Source organism: Lynx canadensis, chromosome B1, assembly GCF_007474595.2.
Source record: "Lynx canadensis isolate LIC74 chromosome B1, mLynCan4.pri.v2, whole genome shotgun sequence".
Taxonomy (NCBI): Eukaryota; Metazoa; Chordata; class Mammalia; order Carnivora; family Felidae; genus Lynx; species Lynx canadensis.
The window spans coordinates 146,599,713-146,622,264 of NC_044306.2; the positions used below are offsets into that span (position 1 = coordinate 146,599,713).

General features: G+C 39.2%; 1 protein-coding gene across 1 annotated transcript in view; it reads right to left on the reverse strand.

Annotated features, from left to right (window-relative positions):
- Nucleotides 1-14,260, reverse strand: part of LOC115512558 (alpha-fetoprotein-like) — a 53,256-nt gene extending 38,996 nt beyond the window's left edge. The window contains exons 1-5 of the mRNA XM_030313694.1: nucleotides 14,150-14,260; nucleotides 12,959-13,010; nucleotides 12,677-12,818; nucleotides 11,137-11,348; nucleotides 1,096-1,228 (exon numbers count right to left, since the gene is read on the reverse strand). Coding sequence (XP_030169554.1) covers nucleotides 1,096-1,228; nucleotides 11,137-11,348; nucleotides 12,677-12,818; nucleotides 12,959-13,010; nucleotides 14,150-14,234 — 624 coding nt within the window. The 5' untranslated portion in view covers nucleotides 14,235-14,260. The remainder of the gene's footprint in view (nucleotides 1-1,095; nucleotides 1,229-11,136; nucleotides 11,349-12,676; nucleotides 12,819-12,958; nucleotides 13,011-14,149) is intronic.
- Between the last annotated feature and the right edge of the window lie 8,292 nt (nucleotides 14,261-22,552).

Here is a 22,552-nt window from a genome sequence, read left to right on the forward strand (position 1 = left end):
AGGAGCTCCATAGGAAAAATAGGTGTAGAGGAATAGAGAAATAGGGGTTTGAGGAATATGAGATAAATTTGCACTGAGAAAATCAAAGGAAACAGAACAAAGTAGCACTGCATTTAGTCTTGAGGAATTCATCAAATGATTATCAAACTACTACTCATTTAAACACAACCTTTGGGAAAATCCATGTAGTGCCTTTTCTAGTAAAGATGGTTATTTTATGTGGAGATTTAGAACCTGTAATGAGCATGCATACAAAGTACTTTTATCATAGAACTAGTCAATGAAGGAGAAAAGGCCACATGGTTAAAATTAAGAGTGGTAAGATTGTATTGTCCAAAGACAGCTGCAGCAATATCTTCCGTCTGTGTTCCTCTTACAATGAGTCTTTGACAATCTGCTCCTCAAGAGGTACAGTATATATACTGTCCCCTTCAAACCGGTGAGGTGTTTCAACCAATAGACCATGACGGAAGTTATTTCTGAGGCTAGGTCATAAAAGGCCATACAACTTCTGCTTTATCCACTAGAATACTCATTCTTGAAGATTTGGGCCATTTGTAAGCAGTCCAGCCGCCCTGAGGCTACCATGCTGTGAGGAATCCCGAGCTAGCTAGGGCAGAGAGACCACATGGAGAGGCCCTGAGATTATATGAAAAGAAAAAGGTGTTGAGCTAACCCCCAGAGTCCCCCAGAGTCCTAGATCTAGCCACTGTCTGACCACAACCACAAGAAAGATGAGCCAGAGCAGCCCAGATGAGCCCTTCCCGAACTGACCCCCAGAAATCATGAGAGAGAATTAAATGATCGTTGTTGTCTTGAGTCAATAAATGTTGGGGTGCTTTGTTACGCAACAATAGTAACTAGAATATTAAATATTTGTAATGAAGTACAGTCTACGCTAAATTATGCTTTCAGATTTTATTGACACTATGAATTGCCTACGTATCTTGTTAAAATGAAATCTTATTTAGTAGGTTTGGAGAAGAGCTTCAGGTTCTGCATTTCCAACAAGCTGCCAGGAGGTAGGAGTGATGCCAGTTCACAGTCCACCCTTTGCATAACAAGGCTCTAAATCACAATTGACAAATATTTTACCTTTATCTGGAAGCACTCAGTTTTGTTTTCTTCTTGGCAACATGACCGAATAGCTGTTTCATAGCAAGCAGACATGGTCAGAATAGTAGGTCCATACAAGAATGGATGCTTTCTAGATGTTTCATAAATGTACCTGTAATGTGGCAAACGCAGAGTTGTGAAATTTAGAATTCAAGGACATGTGCCAACACTGTCTCTTAAAAACTTAGGATTCATTTTGTTTTGTTAACCTGAAACTTCTAGAATTTCGTGGTGAAAGAGATGAGGTAGCAGTATACATAAATGCATCACACGTTCACACACATCACTGTGGACAGATCCCTGTGAAGTTAGACATTCCCTGAATGCCCTTGAAGTGGCCAACTGTAACTACCAGGCTGGTGGGGAAAGAAAAAATAATGAAAACCTGTCGCTTTTATATAAGGAGTGGAAGGTAGAACGTTCAATAGTCCAAACTGAATTGTAAATGCACAATTGTACAGCTGGTGCAGGAGGATTACATTTAGGAGCTAGTGGTGGGGGTAGAGGAGTCTCTCAAGATCATCCAGAAGTTCTTTCTAGACGAGAAGAGTTAATGTCACTGCCCTCCAAGATGTGCCCCCCAATATTTGGGTTTGTTACTAAGTCCCCAGTTTTTATTTCCCTCTCAGGTTTATTCATTCTTCCTACTCATAGAGCCTGGGCTTCAGGTCTGCCTTTCACTTATAATTATATCTCCTATATGTGCAAAGTTTGTTCCAAATACCCCACAGACACGCATGCAAATATACTCGTCAAGAGGACACTACAGGCAAAAACTGTCTCGAGGCTCACACAAATTCATTTCTTTTCCTGTTTGTACAGGGAGAGTCTTACTTCAGCCTCCCTTGCAGTTAGGTTGGGAACATGTAACTGAGTCCTGGATGATGAAATATGAATGAGTGTACTCTACACCGCTTTGAGGTGTGGCTGTTAATGTCTTAGCATAGTTCCCCGTTTTCTCCTTTTCTGTCTCACAGTAACTGTAGAAACACACGCTCCAGATAATATAGAGATGGAAATGTCTTGCATTCTTGAGTTACCGCTTGGAGACGAATTGTCAGGGACTGAGCCAAGTTAGAGAGAGATGAACTTCAAAGTGTCAGAGTAGCCAATTAAAACGAATTGAAAGTAACACTTAAGACTTTAATCACTTATGAGGATAGTATGAGCAAGAGGTTAAACTGGAGAAAGTGCTGACTCCCCACCCTGTCCCCTTGTCCATTCCCGCCCCCCCCACCCCCACCCCATGGACCTGCACCAGTCAAGGATCAGGTAGATCATCACAGATGTGAGGATGGCTTACTCCTGAAGGAGTCCCAAACAAAAGGCCCCTGTGGTTTTAAGGACACTGGGGCAGGGGGGAAGGGGAAGGGAAAGGTCTGAGAGTTGGAAACTCTGAATGCTGAGCTAACATGCACAAAATTCTCTCCAAGTTTCTCCCTTCATCTCCCCTCCTCCCCATTAGAAAGTCTCAATAGAGGCACCTGGGCTAGGAATGAAGCTAGGCACAAAAGTATGGCCAGTTTGGAGGGAGAAAGGGACTGAGTCCTTGACTGCGACTCCTTCAGTGGCTGAAATGTGTTTTGCCCCAATCTGGAATGGGAATGACAGCTTTACCCCATGAGGAATGTCATCTGTAATTACCAGGCCTGAAAAAAATCATGCTCAGGATTCAGCCAGGAGCCAGACTCTTCAAGAGTCACCAAAGAGAACTACCCGATTTAGACTGTGATATGAACAAGAAATAAATCATTATTAAGTCAATATTTAGGATTTTAGGATTTATTTCTAAACATAGGATTTACTTGTGACCACAGAATAGCTTAGTCCATCCTGATTATTATAAAACTTAATAAAAGTTTAAGATGTAAGGTCTATAAAGTAGGCATATGGTGACACCAGAAAACCAGGTTTTTAACATTAAAAGGATAATGGAGGAGATGATAGATAGAACAGGGACTTGGTTCATGTTTTAATTTCCTCCCGCCCCCAGTTCCTTGGATAACACATAAATCTTTGTTCCTGCAACTTCTCTAACTCCAATTTCTTTTGGGATACCAGCTAAGGACACAGGTGCTGCAGCCATTGAAGTCAAACAACAAGTTGGTATTGTTGCCTTCCCTGAAATGATTGAAAAAAACAATTATATTTCATGACAAATGGCCAAGGAAATGCTTAAAATATTTGAAGAGAAATCCCCACATGTTACAGGGGCTAGAAAACAAAATCACACCCAAGAAAGTGGCTAGAGTTTCTGGAGTCAGGGACTATATCCACATGTGACTGCATTAGAAGAGTATTTCTTGCTGCTTTCTGAAGTTTAGGGCCAGATTGAGAATCATGGCACCATAATGAAAGATGAGAGATTTTGCAGGAGACCTGAAGCACTAACCAAACAGACCTTATTTACAACGGATGTGTTTAGCAATCCTGTGGTAACATTTGCTTTTGGTTGAAAGTACAAAATCTTTTCTTGTTGGTGGAGGACCAAGATGGTGGCCATTAGAGTTGTTTACTAAATATTTCCAGTTCCCCTCCTTTCAGGCAAGTGGTAGGACTGTACATACCCAACCCCTCTGAAGTGAGGTATGACAATGTGACTTGCTGGTTAGTGATGTCTGAGTAGAAATGATGAGTATTTCTTCTAAACAAGCTTAAGAAACAGTGCATGATTTACTATCATCCCGTTCCCTTGACATAGGAATCAAAGAAGCAAGTGTTGGGTCTTTCTCAACCTAGGTCTCTAGGTGACTATGATAATCAGGCCTCCTACCAATCTACATTGGACAGATAGCATGAGTGAAGAAAAAAAAAAAGTTATATTGAGCTGCTGAAAATTAGAGATTGTTTGCTTATTTGCTACCACACTAAATTTAGCCTATCCTTTTGCTCTTTAAAAACCTATAACGGAAAAAATCATCTACAAACCATGGAGGGGGAGAAATAGGCCAAATAATAGAACTGAACATGATTCATTAGCAAGACTTAGAAAAGTAGGTGCGTGCTTGGCAAAACAAAAACAAAACCAGAAAACAAACAAACAAACAAACAAATGCTCTTCATTCTCACCAAGGGGCTCTCAAGCCCTTGGAAGTTTAGTCATTTCACCAAAGCCATTCAATACCTCTGCTCTCTACTGTGCATGCTAAATTAAGAGTTCATTACTATACTACAGTAACTTAGTTCCCTTGGAAGATATTCAATATGAGCCAATCTAATTTCAAATCTCCAAAGGCAAAGTTTAATTTAGTATAAGGAAAAGGTTTCTAATAATTACAGCCATTTACACAATGGAATGTCCCTATTGTAAGATAACATAGGGTCATGCTTGGTTGGAAGTTGGGTTCTATAGTCAGACATACAATGGAAGCTTACAATAATTAAAACTGTTATTGAAATTTTCTTAGATAATCCAAAGGTACAGTAACTATGGTTTTGTGTATCTGTATATTATATGTACCTTTTGAAAAGCCTGAAAGAGCTGACTTTTCACTCCAGCTTTGATATATACGTTACTGTTTCCTTGGTTGAGAATTAAGTAAAGTCATTGCCTTATAATTAGGAGAAAAGTAGTTAGAAAATTATTTTTCCCCTGAATATTCATAGTTGTCTGCACATAAGTAAAGATTATCATAGGAAGAGAGTTAAGATGACAGAGTAGTGGGGTGGGGGGGACCCTATGCTTGCCTTGTCCCTCAAACACAGCTAGATAAATATCATATCATTCTGAACACCCAGGAAATCGATCTGAGAACTAAGAGAACAAACTACACATCTAAAGAGAGAGAAATGGCCACATTGTGGAAGGTAGAAGCTATGGAGAGTTGATTTGGGGGACAAAAGAGTTGTGGGTGCTGTGGAAGGGAGGGAACCCTGATCATGGAGAGCAGGGAGAGAAAGAGAGAAAGCAGCACGCATGGGATTGCACAAGAAAAACACTTCCCCAAAATCATTGACTGGGAAAAAGAGAGAGGCTGATCATCACAGTTTTTGCAAGCAGTGGAGTTCAATGTCTGAAGTTTTAGAAGTCTGGGCCATCACCGGGTAGAGGCTGATAAGCTTTGCAGTGTTCCTGTGGAGGAGGGCAGAGGCGCTGGAGTGGACAGGGTGCTCTGAAGATCCTCTGGGCCACACTGGGAGAGAGAGTTCCCTTTCTTGGAGTGCATTTGGGAGAGGTGGCACTGCCTCTCAGGGGACAAAAGACACGGTGGGCACCATAGAGCAGCCCCATTAATCAGCATAGCAGCAGAGACACCTGCTGAGGGCAGCTAACACGGAAGTCAGCTTTTGGCATTGCTTCACCATAAACTCCGAGCCCCTGTGTGTTCATGAAACTGCCCTTTTGGGACAAATTGACAGCAGCCACAGCACAAGACCCTCCCCCAGAGGATTAGCATGGGTCTGTGTCATGCCTGGTCCCTAAAATTTGGAATTTTGAAACCCAGGCCCGTGCCCGAGATAAAACACAAGAGTACTATGCCACAAGGCAGACAGTTGGCTCAGACGCAGACAGGGTGAATGCAAGGATCTGACGGAAGCCTGAAACACAACAGAGACTTTTCGCTCCTCTCTTGAGGGCTTCCCAAACAGCGGCAGGTGCAAACTCCCCAGTCCAGGATGAGAGAACTAGCTGATGCCATTTTCCCCCCCAGCCCATCAGCACAGACGGATTTCCATAAGCAGCACAGCACCCCCAGTGGAGGCTGGAGCCACTTACCTCAAGCCCCACCCCACTGAGCCCTGTAGGTGCATCTTTACTAGGACAGGAGTGCCTGAGAACCAGTGCAACAAGACTCTCCCCCAGAAGACTAGCACAAACCTCCCACATGCACCAAGTCTATTGGTCACAGAGTGCTACAAACTTCAGCTCTAGGGAAAATAGAATCCAGCCGTTTATAACAAGCACACCAAAACACACCTAGTTAAAACTCACCACACACTGGACAAGGTTCAAACGCTTCCCATTGCGGGCAAGGAGAAACTCTGCAGAGAACTGATCTGAGGGAAAGAGCAGCCAAAACATAACAGCAAAGCGCACAGGCATACGCCAAAAAAATCTTCCTGAAGTACCAAGGCCTGTACAGTATATGACCTCGTCTTAATATAGCCATTACCCTCAGGAGCAGGAGATGCAATGGTATTTCCTAACACACAGAAGACAGAGTCTAGCAAAATGCCAAGACAGAGAAATTCATCCCAAAAGAAAGAACAGGAAGAGGTCATGGCCAGGAATCTAATCAAAACAGATATAAGTAATATTCCTGAATCAGAATTTAAAACAACACTCATAAGGATACTAGCTGGGCTTGAGAAAAGCATAGAAGACACTATGGAGTCCCTTACTGCAGAGATTAAAAAAAAAAAAAAAAACACTGGGGCGCCTGGGTGGCTCAGTCGGCTGAGCGTCCGACTTCAGCCAGGTCACGATCTCGCAGTTCATGGGTTCGAGCCCCACGTCGGGCTCTGTGCTGACAGCTCAGAGCCTGGAGCCTGTTTCAGATTCTGTTTCTCCCTCTCTCTCTGACCCTCCCCCGTTCATGCTCTATCTCTCTCTGTCTCAAAAATAAATAAACGTTAAAAAAAAAACTTAAAAAAAAACACCTAAAAACTACTCAGGCTGAAATTTAAAAAATGCCATAACTGAGATGAAAAACCTACTGAATGTATTGACAACAAGGATGGAAGAATCAGACTACTGATAATATTACTAATTAATAATATAGAAGATAAGATTATGGAAAATAATGAAGCTGAAAAGAAGAAGGAAAGAAAAACATTAGATCATGAAAGTAGACTTAGGGAACTTAGGGACTCCATAAAGTATAATAACATTCTTGTCACAGGAGTCCCAGAAGAAGAAGAGAGGGGGAAGTAGGCAGAAGGTTTGTTTGAGGAAATTATAGCTGAAAACTTCCTTAATCTGGGGAAGGAAACAGACATCCAAATCCAGGAGAGAACTCCCATCAAAATCAACAAAAGCTGTCCAACACCAAGACATATCATAGTGAAATTTGCAAAATGCAGAGATAGGAATCCTGAAAGCAGCAAGGGAAAAACACATTCTTAGCCTACAAGGCAAGACAAATAAGGTTTGTATCAGATCTCTCCACAGAAACTTGGCAGACCAAAAGGGAGTGGCATGATACATTCAATGGGAAAAAAATGTAGCCAAGAATATTTTATCCAACAAGGCTGTCATTCAGAATGAAAGGAGAGATAAAGAGTTTCCCAGACAAACAAAAACTAAAGGAGTTTGTGACCACTACACCAGCCCTGCAAAAAATATTAAAGGGGACTCTGAGTAGGAAAGAAAGACCAAAAGACTAGAAAGAAACCGAGAAAATCTCCAGAAACACTGGCTTTACAGATAATACAATGGCACTAAATTAATATCTATCAATAATCACTCTGAATGTAAATGAACTAAATGTTCCAATCATAAGACATAGGTTATTAGAATGGATAAAAATAACAATACCCATCTGTATGTTGCCTATAAAACACTCATTTTAGACCTAAAGACACTTGCATATTGAAAACGAGGATATGGAGAACCATTTATTATGCTAATGGATGTCAAAACAAAGCCAGAGTAGCCGTAGCTATATCAGGCAAACTAGATTTTATTTTTTTAAATATTTTTCAAGTTTGCTTGCTTTGAGAGGGGGGAGGGGCAGAGAGAGAGGGAGAGAGGACCCTAAGCAGGTGCCAAACTCAGCGCAGAGCCTGACACGGGGCTCAATCTCATCACTGTAAAATCATGACCTGAGCCAAAATCAAGAGTTGGGTGCTTAAACCAAGCCACCTAGGTGACCCCAAACAAACTAGATTTCAAACCAAAGACTACAGCAAGAGGTAAAGAAGGGCACTATAACATAATTAAGGGGTCTATCCAACAAGAAGATCTAAAAAGTGTAAATATTTATGTCCCCAACTTGATAACACCAAATATATAAATCAGTTAATAACAAACATGAAGAAACTCATTGATAATAATACAATAATAGTAGGAGTCTTTAATACCCCACTTACAACAACGACAGAACATCTAAGCAGAAAATCAACAAAGAAACAATGGCTTTGAATGACACAGTGGACCAGATAGATATAATAGATACATTCAGAATATTTCATCCTAAAGCAACAGGATACACATTGTTTTCTCCTTTTTTAAGTTTATTTATTAGTTTTGAGAGAGAGAGAGTGCAACACATGAGTGAGGGTGGGAGGGGCAAAGCAAAAGGAAGAGAGAGAATCCAAAGCAGATTCTGCACTGATGTGCACAACTGTGAGATCATGACCAGAGCCGAAATCAAGATTCAAACACTCGACTGACTGAGCCACCCTGGTGCCCCAGAATACACATTCTGTTCAAGTGCACATGGAACATTCTCCTGAATAGATCACATACTGGGTCACAAATCAGGCTTCAATAACAACTAAAAGATTGAGGTCATACCATGCATATTTTCAGACCACAATGCTATGAAACTTGAAGTCAACCACAAGAAAAATTTGGAAAGACCACAAATAATGGAGGTTAAAGAACCTACTACTGAAGAATGAATGAGTTAACCAGGAAATCAAAGAAGAAATAAAAAACACATGGAAGCAAATATCTCTGGAGGAAAGGGAACAAAAGCAAGAATAAACTATTGGGATCTCCTTAAGATAAAAAGCTTCTGCATAGCAAAAGAAACAACAAAACTAAAAGGCAGCCTACAGAATAGGAGAAGATATTTTCAAATGACATATCTGATAAATTGGTTAGTATCCAAAATTTGTAAAGAACTTATCAAACTCAATACCCAAAAAACAAATAATCCAATTAAAAAATGAGCAGAACATGAATAGATATTTTTCCAACGAATACATACAGATAGCTAACGGACACCTGAAAAAGATGCTCAACATCGCTCATCTTCAGGGAAATACAAATCCAAACCATGAGAGATACCACCTCATACCTGTGAGAATGGCTAAAATTAACAACACAGGAAACAACAGATGTTGGGAGGATGCAGGGAAAGGGGAACTTCTTACACTGTTGGTGGGACTGCAAATTGGTACAGCCACTCTGGAAACAATATGGATGTCACTCAAAAAGTTAAAACTCGAACTACCCTACAATCCAGCAATTGCCCTACTAGGTATTTACTCAACATATACAAAATAGTGATTAAAAGGACCACATGTACCCTGATGTTTAAAATAACATTATCAACAATAGCTAAACTATAAAAAGAGCCCAAATGTCCATCAACTGGTGAATGGATAAAGAAGATGTGGTATATGTATGTGTGTGTGTGTGTGTGTGTGTCTGTGTGTGTACACACACACACACATATATATATATATATATATATATGAAGAGTACTCAGCCATAAAAAATGAAATCTTGCCATTTGCAACAATGTGGATGGAGCTAGAGTTCATTATGCTAAGCAAAATAAGTCAGTCAGAGAAAGACAAATACCATATGATTTCACTCATATGTGGAATTCAAGAAAGAAAACACATGAACAAGGGGTAGGTGGGGGAAAGGAGAGGAAAGCAAACCATAAGAGACTCTTAAATATACAGAACAAACTGAGGGTTGCTAGAGGGGAGGGGGGCAGGGGAATGGGCTAAATGGGTGATGGATATTAAGGAGGCATTTTTTGTGATGAACTCTGGATGTTATATGTAAATGATGAATCACTAAATACTACTCCTGAAACCAATATTACATTGCATGTTAACTAGCATTGAATAAAAACTTGCAAAAAAAAAAAAAAAGATTAACATATAACATAACTCAACATTGATTTCATTGTAAATTCTCAAGAAGAGACTAGATTCACTGCCTGAGTATTGGTCAGACTCCGTAATCTCTGAATGTTCAACTCAAACCTGATTTTAGACTTCTCCTTAGAGTGGAGGAACTACAATAAATAGGTAGCTGGGTCCTATTTTGGTTCCCATTTGGTTTCCCCTGAAGTCAGATGAGTTGCAACTTGCCCAACCCCTTGTTCCTTAGTCCTTTCTACCTAAGTAGCTGGGGCCAATTAATTTCCTTATGAAGGCTCAGTAATCTCTGGGGGCAATTCTGCCCTTATATGGGTGAATTAAAGGAGTTTGTATTATTCAGCATCAAATCATCCTGTCTGCTCGTTTATCTGTGGTCTAAAATTTTATGTCTAAAATCTGAAATAAAATCACTACTATGCTCCTTGCAGTCTAGAATCAGCAATCAGACCTTTGCCTTATTCCCATTGTCTGAACCTATCTTGATAAGATGGCCAAAACTTCATTCCTTGAGAACTGAAGCTTTGTGTTTCTCTTGTCATTTCTATCTCTCTAGGCATTGGTTACCTGCCTCTAAACCCCAGTCACTTGCTCACACCACACATACATAGACCTCTATGCTCACGAGAAGAAAAAATGACCTTGCCTACCCATTTACTATAATGCTATTCACTCCAGGTGGGAATTAGAGAATCAGACTTTATGAATAGAAAAGCATCTCTGTCTAATCTGCAATTGTCACTTATTCCTAGGTTCCATATGAAAGGCTCTCTCCATGCCTGTCAGGTACCCTCTCTGCTATCCCTTGATGAATCTCCCAAATGCCAGCCTCTTGCCAGAGCTATTACCTGCTCTCTGTCCCCAGTACTCTCTGTTTATTATGCTTGGCCTGATTGCTATACCTTGTAACATCATTTGCTACTGGTCTGACTAATCTAACCAATAAGGAGGTGGGTTCTTTACATTGTCCCAGTCATTTTTAAAATGTATTTAAACATTTTTTTCATCCTAGTCATTTTTAATGCCTCTATACACAGACCTGTATAGTCACTAAGACTGTAATTGTCATTCTGAGGGAGAAAAAATATATATCGTAGCTCAAACCTTTACTTCAATTCCATGTAATAAAGCAGTGTGTTCTCAGAGCCCATATATTAAAAAAAAAAAAAAAAATCTGTCTTCAAAATGGAAAACACTCTTCTTCAGAGAGTATGGCAAGGAGAAATGACTTACCTCTCCTTCACTGATGCTTGATTCTCTTTGTCTACCTCGCAGATCTGCTCGAGATTTGGAATTTGGAATACATCGCTATATTCTGTGTCATCTTTTTTGTATAATAGGAAGCACTTGAGTCTTGCTTTGTTATTTACATTGCAACAGTCAGAAAACTCCTGTTTGTCAGCCATTCCTTGGTTGTTACAAACATGCTCTAGGAAGGTAGTCATCTGTAGGAGGAATAATAATAATTTAAAGGTGAAAAATGTATGATCTACATCCCTAACCACAGGAAAGTTAAAGAATTATTTCAGGAAAAGACCACTGAGTGTACAACTTGTATTTAACAGTCCCTGGACATAGCTCTTTAGAGCAAAAGCTTTTAGATTTTGAAGTCTAAACTCCCACATGCTGACATGGGCCCAAAGGAATTCATCACTCTCTCCTTTCCTATGTAATTGCTTCATTTTCATAGAGTTGTTAAGAGGTATTAAACACAAGCCAAAATTACAGAGCCTAACGAAGTTCAGGTATTTTTTTATGAGAACTATCCACCAAGAAATAGATGGTAATTTGCTTTCCTTGCTTCCTAATTGTTTTCAGTTTGGTTTCCATGGGAAGTTATTTTAAGAATGCAAATCTGAGGCAGTGTGTATTCAATGTCAAATATTCAAATGAAAATGCGATAATTTAGTTAGTTTTCAAATACCTTTGAGTAGCAGTAAATGTGTGGGATGCTGTAAACCTCAAAAGACATATATTTCTAGATTTGGGGGAAAAGGGCAAAAAAAAAAGGCCATCTTTTGAAGTAGTGATAAGAAGTAATCACTATAAAGTAAGTGAGACTAGTCATTGGCAGAAGCATTTCATTTAAAATGTGTTTCTCATAAGACTGATAATTTTTCTGTCTACTTAGAGTCTAGTAAAAGATAGGTGAGTTTTAGCTCCAAGAAGATGGACTTAAAAATAAAAACCTCCCAAGAAATAAGAAAACCACTGACTTGTAGTTTAAAGTGTTTGGCATGAGGTAAGTGATCCATAAAATCTGTAGATTGTACAAATATGTTGTTAGTGTTTATCAAGAATTCACTAATTACAAGACAGACATACTTTATGAGATAGTAGTAGTCCCCAAGATTTCCTACTAACTGGTAAAAGGAGCCTATAATAATATTCACCTCTTTCTTCTTTTTCATATTCTCTTAGAAACTTTTTTAAATTAGTACTTTGATTTCCCAGTTACCTTTATATAAGGATATTAGACAATAGTATTCTAGAGGCAGAAGAACAACCAACTTAAATGAACAAATTGGCATTTTAGGTTATAATAGTCGCTTGAGTGTTTTGTTCTCTGAGTCTGACCTCCCAGCAATGAAATGAAAAACTGTAGGTTTATAAACCTATAAAATTTACATTTTGAGTGTGATTCACATACACATCGCTGCCTTAAAATCCCCTACCTAATTGTTCAGCACCCCACCTCATAACAACACCTTCTGGGTGGAATTTCGGTTTAAAAAGAAAAGGGAGAGAGAAAGACAGAACATGATTCACCTACCAACTGGTGAGAGCATTCGGACGGTGATTCCTGTGGCTTGAGGACCTTGCACTTCTCTGCGCGATCTACCAACTCTTCAACTATGGTTTGTACTTCTTGATAAGTTGATTTCTGAAGAAACTGAGCAACCATAATGCTAGTGCTGAAACATAACACTTGTGAGAGTGCTAAAGATAGAATCAAAACTCTTCCCCCATCATTGTGAGATCACTGCCCCCTCCCCACTCCAGAATAAGTATGATTTCAAATTTCAGACAAAAGAATATCGATAATACAACTCACATGTCTCTTAAGTTCTCTTGCAGATAATTCTGGCTATTAGTGTGGTTCAAGGCTGAAGAAAAATGAGATTTTATTTGCCTAAGAGGATATTTTCAAAATTGAAATCTCCCTGGATAATTCTGAAATGTATATTTTTTCACATAAATTTCCAGGTCAATTCCATTTGCCCTCAAAAATTAAAACACGTTACCAGAATTTATATTCACTTGTGTTTAAACTGCATTCTGTGAATAACTTATTTCTGTTCAAATATATTGTGTACTTGAAATCTGTCATTGGCCTCCCATTAAGTTGCATGTACTTGTGTTGACACACTTGAATTAATTAATGTGATTTGGTTATTTAACTCTTTATATTAGAAGTTACTAGAACATCCAAGGAATGCTAAGAAAATTAAGGTTTAACATTGGTAACAAACATACAAACATTAGCACTTTGACAGGATTCATTTGGCAAAGACATTATCTCACCCATTTTGGATTTACTCATCAACTTTATCTTTCTTATCACCTCCACTCACCACACACACACACACACACACACACGTTCTCTATTGAAAACAATACCTTCTGCTTATACTAATAGCTCCTAAAGAGCTTAGCAGCTACCTGTTAAATAAAGAAATCATTGTTATTTACTTGCCCTGTTGATATAGAGAAACGTTCTGGAGTCAGTTGCTCTGAGTTCAACTTCTAGCTCTAATACTGACTGTGGCCTTGGAAAAATTACTTAAGCTCTCAAAGTTCCTGCTTCTCCATCTACAAAATGTAAATAAACTCTACCACATTGGATGTTTGTTAGGATTAAATGGAAACATGTGTGACGCACCAAGAACAGTGCCTGCCACAGAATAGGTACTGAAGAAGATAGATCGTAATATTATTCCTGCTACTATAAATACAATTACTTTATCCAAAATTATTTATCCGATTTCAAATACAAGTTTGAAATGGATCATTCCATCACCAAGAATGGAAGTAAGACTAAAACGAGATCTTCCTGTGTGTGTTGCCTCAATATGTTAGTTCTCTTTCTGCATCCGTTCCACAAATTAATTTCTAGCCATTTCCAATGACTCTATTGACAATGATGAGCACTGAGAAAGATAAACCTTTCCATACATATTTAAGTAGTTGCTGTGCCTTTACTTCCTGGCACATGGGATATATAGAATGTAAATAGGATCCCTACCTGCAGCTAGTAAACTTCTCTGTAGAGTTTGGCATTGAACGTAGCTGAAGAAAACAAGAAAACATATGGATCTAAGATTCTTCATTATTTTAGATGAAACTTTAAAGAAGGTGCTCTATCACCTGAAAAAAATGAAGAATCCTTTTATACTCTTTTCAAGTAATTACTATTAATAATTAACCTTTTCCTGGTGAATATTTTTTCCAGGCCAGTACGACCCTGATAAAATTTAAGAATCTCATGACAATGAAGAAATATTGTTAATAGATGGCATTCATTAATGAATACTGGATTTTAAAATCAGTCATGTCAATCTACTTGTTTTTTCAAGATTATACCACGTAGGCCTTGTAATAATCAATATGCGCCTTTGGTAAATATCTCATTTCCTGGAAATGCTTGTTGACATGTACAAAGTTCTGAAGTGGCAGGAGGAAAGTAAACATGAACTACAACAGATTCAAATAAATGGCTAAAGCCCTGATTCCAGTGCTGGGCACATTTTCAAGTCCCTGGTGAGAGTGGGAAACATAGGCCTCGGAAGCAAACCCAAGGAAATGGGACCTAATTTACTGAGTGCTTATTGTGAATCTGGTGCTTTATATGACTGTATTTAGATAACACTTTTCTTGTTTCTTGAAGAAGACATTAAGACTGAGGATCATACGGGCCTGCCCACCATACTTGGTAGCCAGCTAAAAGTGGCACCTGGGAGCCTCAAGTTCTGGAGAAGGCCAGCAACACATTGTGCAGTCTGTCTAAAGACCATGAAGCTGCTGACAGCACTGGTGAGAGTGAACCAAGACAACAACATGGACAAGCTCTTGGCCCAGTGGCTGTATGAGATTGAGAGCATCACGAAACTCAAGGTATCTTGAAACTCAAGTACTACGTGTAGCTGCTGGACCAATGAAGCCATCAGGATGCAAATGTGCAGATGAAGTGCATCCTTGTGCTAAAAATGCACTATGAGAAATGGGAGTTGGCAATGAAATTGGGCCTTTTCTTCCATCAATTCAAGGAATGAATTTTTTTGATGACCTAGGACAGACAGGCAACCAGAAATCACTTTCTAGTGTATGCTGCTCTTGAGGCTTATATCTGAGGCAGACACAGAGGACTTAGATTTGCCCTGACAAATCGGGGTTTGCTCATGGGATTGGGAAGCCAGCCAAAAGCAGCACCTGGGAGCCTTGAGTCCTGGAGAAGACTAGGAACACATCATGCAGCCTGTCTATAAGGTACAGGTGGAGGAGTCTGGACTGGTTTTCAAGGACACGGCTTGGCAGACTGCAGGAATATCCTTCATTAAGAGATACCTGGGAGCCCTGATTACTGGCAGAGCAGACAAATCTGGAAGCCTTGCAAGAACTGACTCCAGCATGCTAACCATGGTATCCTCAATAAAAGACACCAGAAATCTGGTTTGTTACAGAAGCCTGGGACTTCAGAAAACAGGCAGACTTAGAGGACTTGGATTTCCCTGCCATGTTGGAAGCAGGAAGAAATAGAAAATTTGAACAGACCAATTATCAGGAATGAAGTTGAATCAATAACCAAAATCTCCCAACAAACAAAAGCCCAGAGCCAGATGGCTTCACAGGCAAATTCTACCAAACATTTAAAGAAGATTTGGGGTGCCTGGGTGGCCCAGTCGGTTGGGCGTCCGACTTTGGCTCAGGTCATGATCTCACCGTTCATGAGTTCAAGCCCCGCATCAGGCTCTGTGCTGACAGCTCAGAGCCTGGAGCCTGCTTCGTATCCTGTGTCTCCCATTCTCTCTGCCCCTCCCCCACTCATGCTCTGTTTCTCTCTGTCTCAAAACTAAATAAACATAAAGAAGAATTAATACCTACCCTCTTCAAACTACTTCAAAAAAATAGAAGAGAAAGGAAAACTTCCAAATTCATTCTATGAGGCCAGCATTACCCTGATACCAAAACCAGATAAAGACATCACTAAAAAAGAGAACTACAGGCCAATATCTCTAATGAATATAGATGACAAAATCCTCAACAAAATACTAGCCAGCCAAATCCATCAATACATTAAAAAAAAATCATACACCACAATCAAGTGGGATTTTTTCCCAGGATGCAAGGGTGGTTCAATATTCACAAATCAATCAGTGTGATACATCGCATCAATAAGAAAAAGGACAAAACCATATGATCATTTCAATAGGTGCAGAAAAAGCATTTGACAAAGCATTTGACAAAGTACAACATCCATTCATAATAAAATCCCTCAACAAAGTAGGTTTTCAGGGAACATACCTCAACATAATAAATCTATGAGACACCCACAGTGAACACCATATTCAAGGGGGAAAAACTGAGAGCTTTTCCCCCAAGGTCAGGAACTGGACAAGGATATCCATTCTCGCCATCATTATTCAATATAGTACTGGAAGTCCTAGCCACAGTAATCAGACAAAAAAAAGAAATAAAAGGTATCCAAATTGGTAAGGAAGAAGTAAAACTTTCATTATTTGTAGATGACAGGATACTAAATATAGAAAACCCTAAGGACTCCACCAAAAACCTACTAAAACTGAAAAAATGAATTCAGTAGTCACAGGACACAAAATCAATGCACAGAAATCTACTGCATTTCTATACACTAATAATGAAGCAGCAGAAAGAGAAATTAAGAAAATGATCCCATTTACAATGGCACCAAAAATAATCAAATACCTAGAGTAAACTTAATCAAAGAGGAAAAAGACCTGTACTCTGAAAACTATAAAACACTGATGAAACAACTTGAAGACAATACAAAGAAACGGAAAGACATTCCATGCCCATGGATTGATTGGAAGGGCAAATATTGTTATAATGTCTATACTACCCAAAGCAATCTACACATTTAATGCAATCTCTGTCAAACAGCATTTTTCATGGAACGAGAACAAACAATCCTAAAATCTGTGTGGCACCACAAAAAAAAAAAAACAAAAAAACAAAACAACAACAAAAAAACAAACCCAAAAGGACAATCTTGAAAAAGAAAAACAAAACTGGAAGTATCACACTTCTGGACTTCAAGTTATATTACAAAAGTGTAGTAACCAAACAGTATGGTGCTGGCACACACACAAAAGAAAGACACACAGATTGGGTGGCTCAGTTGGTTGAGCATCTGACTTCAGCTCAGGTCATGATCTAATGGTTCATGAGTTCAAGCCCCACATCAGACTCTGCACTGACAGTGCAGGGCCTGCCTGGTATTCTCTCTCTCCCTCTCTCTCTTCCCCTCCCCCACTTGCTCGCTCTCTCTCTTTCTCTTAAAATAAATGAATAAATTTGAAAAATATAGACAGCCAGATCAATGGCACAGAATAGAAAACCCAGGAATAAACCCACAATTATGTGGTCAATTAATCTTCTACAAAGGAGGAAAGAATATGCAATGGGAAAAAGACAGTCTCTTCAACAAATGGTGCTGGGAAAACTGGACCGCTACATCCAAAAGAATGAAACCACTTTCTTACACCATACACAAAAATAAACTCAAAATGGGTTAAAGACCTAAACATGAGATATGAAACCATAAAAATCCAGGAAGAAAACACAGGCAATAATTTCTCTGACATAGGCCATAGCAACATTTTTCTGGATAATGTCTCCTGAGGGAAATAAAAGCAAAACTAAACTATTAGGACTACATCAAAATTAAAAGTTTCTGCACAGTGAAGAAAACAATCAACAAAACTAAAAAGCAACCTATTGGATGGGGAGAAGACATGTACAAATGACATATCTGATAAAGGGTTAGTATCCAAAATATATAAAGAAACAATACAACTCAACAACCAAAAAACAAATAGTCCAATTAAAAAATGGGCAGAAGACATAAACAGACATTTCTCCAAAGAAGCCATCCAGATGGCCAGCAGACACACAGAAAGACACTCAATATCACTCATCATTAGGGAAATGCAAATCAAAACTACAATGAGATGTTATCTTGCACCTGTCAGAATGGCTCACATCAAAAACACAAGAAACAACAGGTGTTGATGAGGATGTGGAGAAAAACAAACTTTGATAGACTGTTGGTGGGAATGCAAACTGGGGAACCACTGTGGACAACATACAACAGTATGAAGGTTCCTTAAAAAGTTAAAAATAGAACTACCCTGGGATCCAGCAATGGCACAACTGGGTATTTAGCCAAAAAATACAAAAACACGAATTCAAAGGGATACATGCATCTTTATGTTTATGGCAGCATCATTTACAATAGCCAGATTATGGAAGCAGCCCAAGTGTCCATCAATAGATGAATGAATAAAGAAGAAACGGTATGTGTGTGTGTATATATATGTATATATGTGTGTGTGTGTATATATATTACACATATGTATTACATATACATATATACATATATATGTATATATACATATATATACGTATATGTATATATATACATATACGTATATATATGTATATGTATATATATATATATTTGTAATGGAATATCACTCAGCCATAAAAAAGAATAAAATCTTGCCATTTACTACAACATGGATGGAGCTAGAGAGTATAATGAGAAGCAAAATGAATCAGAGTAAAACAAATACCATATGATTTCACTCATGTGGAATTTAAGAAACAAAACTAGCAAAGGAAAAAAAAAGAGAGTGAGACAAACCAAGAAACAGACTCTAGAGAACAAAGACAGTTACCAGAGGGGAGGTGGGAGGGGGCGTGGGTGAAACAGGTGATGCAGATTAAGAGTACACTTATCATGATGGGCACAGAGTAATGTATAGAATTGTTGAGTCACTATACTGTATACCTGAAACTAATATAACATTGTATCTTAACTATACTGGAATTAAAATTAAAAACTTAATTTAAAAAAATGATCAGTAGCAACAACAGAATCAGGATCATGTAATTTACTCATGGATTCACCAGTAGAAATTCAGGTCTGTCTGGTTCTGGAGCCCACACCACCCAAGAGCTAGTATTGAAAACTGAGATGTCAACATTCCTCAGCTACTGTCCCCTTTACCTAACATCCAGTTTGGGGATCTAAAGGAAGAAGCAGGTAATTACTGATAAAATAAAAAGTCTAAGATAAATGTAAAGTCCAAAAGTTTTGTAAATGGGAGATCACTGGTTACTACCTAACAATTCCTGTCCTTAGTTTCCTCATTTATATATGGAGGATTTGGACCAGATAAGATCTAATAGGCAAAAAATATACCACAAGTAAGAAAGATATATTTACCTGAAAAATAATGACAGTTCTGTTATTATTTAGGTTTGGGACACATTGGCCAATGACAAAGAATATGGATGATGTATGATGGAAAACTAGGGTCAACAAAGGAAAAATTATCTTTGGCAGGTTTTTATAATCCTCTTCAGGGTCCTCTAGACAGTTCTAATGCCCAGCATCTCTTCTGTTGTACATTCTTAGAGCCGTGCCCTTGAGATCTTACTCTGAACCTCCTGGAACAATCAGAAATGGACCTATTACTCAGGAGTGACAAATCCTTTGGATGAGTGCTGACAGACTGTCACCCACTGCAGACATTACTAACTGATCACTGCACTCTTTCTCTTTGAACCTTGGCTCAGCCTTAGGATTATTCACTGCACAATGCCACAAGAGAGACACTATCAACTGATTGGAGCTGATGAAAAAAACAAAAAACCCAACAACAAAACACTATATGTGTACTAAACTAATTCTTCTTTTTAAAAAACTGGAGAAAACTAACATCCTATTGGAACTTTCTTCTCAGAACAAGAGATTCTTGAAAACATAAAAAGATGCTAAGTCCTTTGTCAGTGACTAATGATGGAATTTCAGACCAGAGGAAAAACAAGTAGTGGGGATTATTTAAACAAAGGCAAGGCGGGGCGCCTGGGTGGCGCAGTCGGTTAAGCGTCCGACTTCAGCCAGGTCACGATCTCCCGGTCCGGGAGCTCGAGCCCCGCGTCAGGCTCTGGGCTGATGGCTCAGAGCCTCGAGCCTGTTTCCGATTCTGTGTCTCCCTCTCTCTCTGCCCCTCCCCCGTTCATGCTCTGTCTCTCTCTGTCCCAAAAATAAATAAAAAACGTTGAAAAAATAAAAAATAAAAAAATAAATAAAGGCAAGGGGATGAGTTTTGTGATAATACTCAAAAGACAGCACAGAATTTGTTCTCTGAAAGAATGAGATCTTCACACTGACTTTTCAGATAAAAAATGGAAGGTATACAAGTATAAGACACAGTGATGATTTTTAATAAATACTATTTCACAACAAAACTAATTCTATTTTTTCTTAGAGAGAGAGAGGGTGTGCATGCATGCAAGTGGAGGAGGGATAGAGGGAGAGAGAGAGAGAGAGGGAGAGAGAGAGGGAAAGAATCTCTTTTTTTTGAAGATATAACAATCCTTTTTAAAACTTTTTTTAATGTTTATTTATTTTTGAGAGAGAGAGACAGGCCATGAGTGGGGAAGGGACAGAGAGAGAGGGAGACACAGAATCTAAAGCAGGCTCCAGGCTCTGAGCTGTCAGCACAGAGCCCGACGGGGGACTCGAACTCACGGATCGCGAGATCATGACCTGAGCTGAAGTCAGAAGCTTAACTGACTGAGCCAACCAGGCATCCCAAGACAGAGAGAATCTTAAGCAGGCTCCGCACCAGGTGCAGAGCCCAATGGGGGGCTCAACCTCATGACCATGAGATCATGACCTGAGCCAAAATCAAGAGTTAGTACTCAACAGACGGAGCGACCCAGGTGCCCCATAACAAACCTAATTCTTATCTGAGTCATAGAAAGAGAGTTTGAAGAAAACTTAGAAAGACCAGGACTGGATCCCTGGATCCCACCTGAAACCTGGGTGGAGGTTGCTCATGCACATGCAATCTTGGCACTAATTATTGTATCGTGAGTCTTATCCTGCTGAGGAACATCTCTAGTACTAGTAAATTCTTCATGTGCTGAGTGCTGGTATGTTCTATTCACTGGTGTGAGTTCTGTCTGAGCAATACAGAGTAAGTGTGAGTTGCCCTCATTCCACATCCTCTCCTCTCTAGGTAAAATATATCTTTTGAAGAAACCATCCTCTTTCCTTTCCCTCCTTGCCTCACATCACACTGTTTACCTGCTTTTTACTAGTGTGTTCTCTGGCGTATCAGTAGAGATACTATTGTTCTTTGACAATACTCTCTGTGATTATAGAGTCTTGTGATGGCAGCAAGTTCCTGGATCTCTGGTTTCATATCTGCCGTGTTTAGCACAGTATTGGACACATAGCGGAATCCACTGTTAGGTACAAAATTGAATTAGCTAACTGTGCTCTGATTCGCTTCTGTTTGCTAAACTTATTATCCATTATCTGAGTAAAACTTTCTTCCTGCTCTCCTCATTAGTAAATGGAAGTGTTTGGAAAATGGCAAAAGGACAAAATAACGTTACAAAATAAACATCTATTATCTGCTGGCCATCGTGTTGGGTACTTTATACAGTATTTAATACATTTCTCTAAAGCCTTTGTGATGTGGAGAATATTCTCCCACATGACACAAAGAAATGGAGGTCTTGGAATGTAGGGAACTTATCTGAGGCCATACAGCAAGTTAATGGCAGAAGGCATTTGATTCTCCCACCCCTTCTCACTTAGATTGAGTGCCTGTGCAATGTGCTCCCACAGCAGAGGACTTTTTCTATCCCTATGACATCATATGTGATTGCTTATTTACTATCCATCTCCCCTGCCATGGGGAACCATCTCTAATTGGCTCATATTTGTATCCACAGTGGGAGACTAATAACTATTTGTTGGTGAAATAAATCAAAATCCCAAGACTTCATTGCAAACGCTATGCCAAAAAAATTCTGTGACTGTTCTCATGTATTACCTACTAAATGGCCATCATCTTCAATTTCAGACACTGAAACACTAAGAACATTAAAAGTTTAGAGAACAGTCAGGCCCTGAGCCCATGACCAAACTTCGTCTCCTCTCTGTTCCCACCACGCTCTCCTGAGACATGACTGACAAGCACTTACATCTCCAGCATTCACAGCAATTATGGCTTGGAATAGCGGGAGAAAAGAGCCATTGTCAAGGATCGTGGGTGCTCCTCCCTCTCTACGAATAACAGATTTTGTTTGTCATTCAACATGGCCACACCTAGGAGGTACTGTGTACAAAATATAGTTCTGGGATTAGAGGACTCAGATTCAAACCTTGGTTCTGCCAGTTACCAGTTGTATGACATTGAACAGATTCGTTTATCCCCCCGAGACTCAAGTTGCCTATTTGTAAAGTGGGAATTCAAATGATATCTCCTGCATAGGATTGTTAGGATTAAATGAGATAATGCATGAAAAGTACTCAGGACAATGTTGGCTACACTGAAAACATTCAGTACCAGCTGGTAGTATGGGC